General features: G+C 33.6%; 2 protein-coding genes across 2 annotated transcripts in view; one reads left to right on the forward strand and one right to left on the reverse strand.

Moving 5' to 3' along the window:
- prkar1ab (protein kinase, cAMP-dependent, regulatory, type I, alpha (tissue specific extinguisher 1) b) overlaps nt 1–955 on the reverse strand; it is a 10,396-nt gene extending 9,441 nt beyond the window's left edge. Inside the window, exon 1 of the mRNA XM_016513386.1 lies at nt 848–955. The gene's annotated coding sequence lies outside the window, so the exon portion shown is untranslated. The remainder of the gene's footprint in view (nt 1–847) is intronic.
- A 999-nt stretch (nt 956–1,954) lies between these two features.
- zdhhc16b (zDHHC palmitoyltransferase 16b) overlaps nt 1,955–6,218 on the forward strand; it is a 9,205-nt gene continuing 4,941 nt past the window's right edge. The window contains exons 1-3 of the mRNA XM_016513388.1: nt 1,955–2,072; nt 5,359–5,606; nt 5,790–5,984. Of these exons, the coding sequence (XP_016368874.1) occupies nt 5,367–5,606; nt 5,790–5,984 (435 nt within the window). The 5' untranslated portion in view covers nt 1,955–2,072; nt 5,359–5,366. The remainder of the gene's footprint in view (nt 2,073–5,358; nt 5,607–5,789; nt 5,985–6,218) is intronic.

Here is a 6,218-nt window from a genome sequence, read left to right on the forward strand (position 1 = left end):
AGGTAGGCGTGGCTGACTCTGAACTTTTATAAAGAATATCTCTTTGGATTTGAGACTTTAGTCTTTGCAACTTTACAGATCTTCTTTATGCACCAAGAGCTTGTAACACTCCAAAGAGAAAGGAAAGATTGAAATCGCATCATATGACCCCTTTAAAACACAGCACGGATTGAATGTTCTGCCGGAGCTGGATTCCCTCAGAGGACAGGAACAGGATTACAGCATCATCTCAGAGATGAGATTGATGTCAGTAATAATCTGGAGATTATCGTTGTTTCAACACACCTGGACAGTTTGATCCACTGCATGAACCATTATATACGCGTTTCCTATGATTATTTACAGAAAAACAACTTCATGCTGCAGGTTGATTATTATTATGTTGACATAAAATAATTTTTCCACTTCCAACAACATCAATCAGAATACTAGTAACGTTATATATAGAATGAAGGTTAAGCACACGATCATACATTTAGATCTATTTTACAAGACCAAAGGAACATTATTATGTGATGCGTATGAAATATTAGTTTAATACACAGACACATATCAAAACGCACCTTAGACTGTCTAAATACAACACAGAGCAGACATGTCGTTATCTAAAACGTACTCGAAACCTCAACGAGAACGTTAAAACCGTAAAACGCATAAAATATAAAAGGTTAGTGAGTGGTTTTGCTAAATGATATTTGAAAATAAGAAGCCATAAGTCTCTAAGAGAAGGCCGCTGAGCGGTCGCCATCTTTATCTGTATCATAAACAAATGTCATTTCCAGCATTTACCGATAATCATAGATGCTGCACGACAAAACATGACACGTTAACTACCGTTATTCCTTACCGAGCCTTTAAAACGCGACTCGGTTTCTGCGTTATTCCGTTATTCAGACGCGGCACAACTCTTTATTCTTCACAGGCGCTTGGACGTCTGCCCACCGGAAACGGTTAAACACCAATCAAAGTCTGCCAGTGACGTCAATTGGCCCCGTTCTCGCAAGGAAACGGTAACCCTTGGCAACATTAAAGAGCGCGTAGCACGACTAAACCTGGGTACCATACTCAGAATTTCCTTTATAAAACACTTGATCTTTAAAATCTTGATCTTTTATGTATGTTACCTGTTTAGACAGCTTTATTTTATTTTATTTTATTTTATTTTATTTATCTGTCTTATTTAATTTAATTTAATTTAATTTATTTTATTTTATCTATCTTATTTAATTTAATTTAATTTAATTTATTTTATTTATTTTATTTTGTGAATTGTATTAAAAATATATTGTTCTTGTTAGTTAATAGTTAATGCATTAACTAACGTTAACAAATTAAACCTTGTCGTAAATTGCTACCAATTAAATAAATATATGCACCTAATTGCAGAAAATGCAGTTAAACATTTTATATAAAATATATTTTATTTATTTTATTTTATTTTTACTATGATAAACAGTCAAATTAGATTACTCTTTCTAATACAGTGGACACTGCATTATTTTTATGAATTATTATATTATTTTTATGAATAAATGAATATTTTATGTACTTATTATTTACACATGTACGGTTTACGTATTATTTTCCTAGTGTCTCATGATTAAATTATGAATTATGTAAATGCATAATATTATTATGTAGATGCAGTAAACTTTGACCTTTACTATTTGGTATGTTTACCCTAAATATTATGAAGGAAGTGTATAAAATGGTCCTGAAATTATCTTCCTTGGCCTGGCAATTCTCATTGCCTGATACAGAATTTTTGGGAGGGCCAAAAATTATTTATTTATTATAATAAAGTATTACAGAAAAATAAAATGACATAATTTATTAATCTTTTAATTATTAAATAAAAAATATATATTTGATTTTTCCGTTCGAGCGCTGCAGCCGCGACTTTTATTTTGGAAACTGCGGTAAACACCGGAAGTTTCTTTGTTACTCAGTTCATGCTCCAAGTGAGCTGTGTTGAATGTGTGATCATCCTTCATGTGTTTCATTCCCCTGCAAACATGACCTGAATCATTTCATGAGCGATTCGGTCGAATAAGTTCACGGGACCGGGTTCGGTACGTATCTTTTTAATCTTTTCCGTTCCCCTGCCTGTGTATTTTGAGCTTCACCTGATGTGGATGTGCAGCAGAAACACAGCAGCCCTCGTTACTTTAATATGCGTTCAGATGCTTCTTTACGGGTTTGCTCGCTAATTTGTTCGTCCATTGTCCGACCTGGATTGTCTTTGTTCTTCTGTCGCAATGTAACGTTTATCTTCTGATCAGAAGTGAAAGTGTTGCTGGACACCTGAGATCATAACCCGTCTCAGTGTTACAGTGTGTCAATCATAACCATGAGAGTGGAACCAGGTCAAGTGTGGGTTTCCAGTGCAGACAGATGGCAGATGTGCGCATGCACTTCAGGCTCTCACGCTCATAGTGCATCTTTGCTAGTTAGTATTATATTATATTAGTCCTGAAGTGTGCTGAAGTGCAGGAGTAATGTTCAGTAAATGTGCTAACAGGACATGTGAGAGTATCTGCTGTAAGACAAAGGTTAAGCCTTCCCAATTACAGTGCAAAGCTCCTTACTTTTGAAGGAAAAGGAACTTCCCATGCAAACACATTCAGGTCGTGTCCAGTAGAGTGGATGCATGCCTTTATTTACTCACTTTATGCTGAACCTTTGAAATGCAGATTGTTAGGGACAGCCATCAGTCACCGTCCAAATTCATTGCATTTTTTTCCATAAATTGAAAGCGATTGGTGACTGTAATTCGGCTAATGTCTGTGTAAATTAAGTCATGCGAATAGGAGCATGCCAGTGAGTAAATGATGAATACTTAATGCTTAAATTAATTCTTGTAGGCAAATAAATTGTGCCTATTTATGTTTATTTATTCCTGTATTAGTTATTAAATGTAATATCATTGTTTTATTCATTATTATATTTTAATGGATGCATTTGATCAGATATTAAATACTTCAGTGCTGTTTAATTTAGACAAAGAAGCTCAAATATAAGATTTGTATTTATTAATTATTGTGTTTATTATTGTTTTATTAATTATTATATACATTTTTAAATGGATGCATGTGACCGCATTTTGATGGATGCATTTGATCAGATATTGAATACTTCAATACTGTTTAATTTAGACAAAGAAGCTCAAATATAAGATATTTTTGTTTATTTTTGGTCTCTGCATAATCTCCATACTTCCATTCTTGTTATTTCATAGCAAAAATTACTTTTTTTCCCATCAAAACATTAAAATCTATATACTGACCATAGAGTTTACATTCAAGCATCATCTTTTCTTAACCCTGTGATACAAATATATTGAATCGGTGTTAATATTCATATACTATTATTTATTATTTTGTTTTTTTGAATATTAAATTTTAGTAATTTTTTTACATTTCATTTATCTTTAGTGTTATTTATTTCAGTTCTAGTTTTAGTAATTTAGAACTTCTTTTCTTATTCTTATTTAATTTCATTTAGTTGCCATGTAGTTTTCATTTTCTTTTTTTCTATACGTTTTTTAAATAATTTTTTTTCTTCTAATATTTCTTTTTTTTTTTTTTAACTGTTATAAGTAGTTTTTAATAATACAAAAATAGTTAACCATAACAACACAACTTTTTTCCCCCTAAATTTCAAACTGATAATATGGAATTAATAATTGGAAATGATTCATTCTGATAGAGGCTAACATCTGTAGTGGTCACCATGATGCATCAGTGAGTTAAAGTGTTTTTCTTTTATCATAACAACGTGGTAACCATGTGACCTCAAGATGACATCATGGTGTCAGGTCACGCAGTTGTTTTTGCCACAAGCTCAGCTTCCACCTGCGACATTTGGAAAAAAAGAAGTGTGTACGGGTCACGGGTGGCCAGATGTCCCGTCTCATTTGAACCCCACGGGGCGTAGATTAAAACATCTTGTAACTAATACTCACTTTCATCAGTCACTGTCCGTATCAGATGAGCTCTTATTGTCCTCCTGAGGAAGTGCATGCAGTGCCGGGTTACACTGCTCTTGAGACTTGAAGCTATTCTTAAGTTGGTTGTTGTCACATAAGGTGAACTGCCAAGAACTTGATCAAATATTTAGTGTTTTTTTCTGTCTCGGACATTAGTTGATAATCCTGTGCAATAGTTATCCACCCCCTTGATATGTATTTTGAGCTCGCTATGTTTTATCTAATCAAACTAATGCTTTTGTATGTCAGAGAAGGTGTGTGTGAGTGTGTGTGTGTGTGTGAGTGAGTGTGTGTGTGTGTGTGTGTGTGTGTGCGCGCTGCACTGCTGGAGTAAGCGTCTTGGAAATGGGCTTCAGGGCAGTTTCTGTCTTGATACAGATGAGTTAGAACAGTTTTTGTTGGGTCCTTTTTTAATATATTTATTTGATAAGAGAATCAGAAATCATAACAGCTGGGTAAGGACTTTTACGTTATTACAGTCTGTGTGCCTGAAAGATTTAGTAAGATCTTTAGAAGAGATTCCAAAAATATCTTTTTCTTTATTCATTTACTTTTTTTCTGGAATATTTTCTATATGTGTGTGTGTTTTTTATTTCATTATTTTTAAATGTGAATTTATTATTTAGTTTTCTAGAATAGCTTGGAATGTCTTCTATATGTATATATATATATATATGTGTGTGTGTGTGTGTGTGTTTAGTTTTATTTATTTACTTATTTATTTAGTTTCCTAAAACATCTTGGAATGTCTTCTGTATGTGTGTTTATTTATTTAATAATTTAACATTTTAAATTTATTTTAATTAATTAATTAATTTTATTTAATTTTATTATTTTTTCTGGAATACTTTGGAATATCTTCTATATGTGTGTGTGTATTTAGTTTTTAATTGAATTAATTAATTTGTTTGTTTTTATGGGATATATTGGAATATACTCTGTATGTGTGTGTTTATTAGATTTTTTTTTCATTTATTAATTTTTAATATTTATTAACTAATTAATTTACTTCTTTATGTATTTATTTTTCTGGAATATTCTGGAATGTCTTCTTTTATTGTTTTCCTCTTCATTTAGGGAGGCACTTTATTCTCATATATAATAATAATAATACAAAAAAAAAATAATCTAATCAATAGAGTTATAATTGTTGATCATCAGTCATTTGTTAATCACAGAAGTCTTTGCTTCTTTAGGCTGCTGTATTATTTACTGGATTTGTGTGCTTGATGAAGACCCTGAAGGTCAGGAAGCTTGTGTTTCTGATTTCTGGCGGCGGCGTACAGGTCGGGGTGTTTGTTAGCTGTTAGCGTGGGTGTGTGTGTGTGTGTGTGTGTGTGTGTGTGAGCTCCTGTCGTTGTGTGTTGAAGGCAGTGGGATGCGCAGCTGGAGGTGGTTCCTCTCCAGAGTCATGCGTCTCTTCCTGCGCTGGTTCAGGCTCTGTCCTCGACGAGGACGCAGAAAGCGGCCGAGCCGATTACGAGACCTGTGGAACTATGGGACGGTGCTGCTGAAGTCCCTGTACTACAACGTCCTGACCAATTCAGACACGGTGCTGGACTGTGTCTTTGAGCCCATCTACTGGCTGGTGGACAATATGACCCGCTGGTTTGGAGTGGTAGGAGGAATACCATCTGATTTCATAATTAAAATTTTTTTTATAGTGTTTTAGCACCAAGCAAGTTGCATCCATCATAAAAGCTAGTGCATAGTTCACAGTCTCTCTTTTAAAGTGTGTTTAAAGTTTAACAGCGTACAGGATTGACCATTTCTAATCCCTGGTCTCTGTTTCCCGGTGAAGGTGTTTGTGTCTCTGGTGATCGCCTTGACCAGCTCCGTGGTGATTATCGTGTATCTGTGTGTGCTGCCCATCATCTTCAGCACGTACCCCGTTCACTGGATCCTCTGGCACCTCTGTTACGGACACTGGAACCTGCTCATGCTGGTCTATCATTACTATAAAGCCACGACCACATGTCCGGGGTTCTCGCCGCAGGTATTTTTCACATTCAGTAGATATTTCAAAAAATTATTTTATTTTATTTATTTATTCTGGAATATCTTTTTGTGTGTGTGTTTTTTTTTTTTATTTGAATTTTTATTTATTTAGGAATATCTTTTTGTGTGCGTGTTATTTTTATTTTCAAGTTTTTTTTTTTAATTTAGAATTTGTATTTATTTAGGAATATCTTTTGTGTGTGTATTTATTTTTATTTTCAAATGTTTTTTT

This window comes from Sinocyclocheilus rhinocerous, unplaced genomic scaffold, assembly GCF_001515625.1.
Source record: "Sinocyclocheilus rhinocerous isolate Xijiao unplaced genomic scaffold, SAMN03320098_v1.1 scaffold24, whole genome shotgun sequence".
NCBI classification, from domain to species: Eukaryota; Metazoa; Chordata; class Actinopteri; order Cypriniformes; family Cyprinidae; genus Sinocyclocheilus; species Sinocyclocheilus rhinocerous.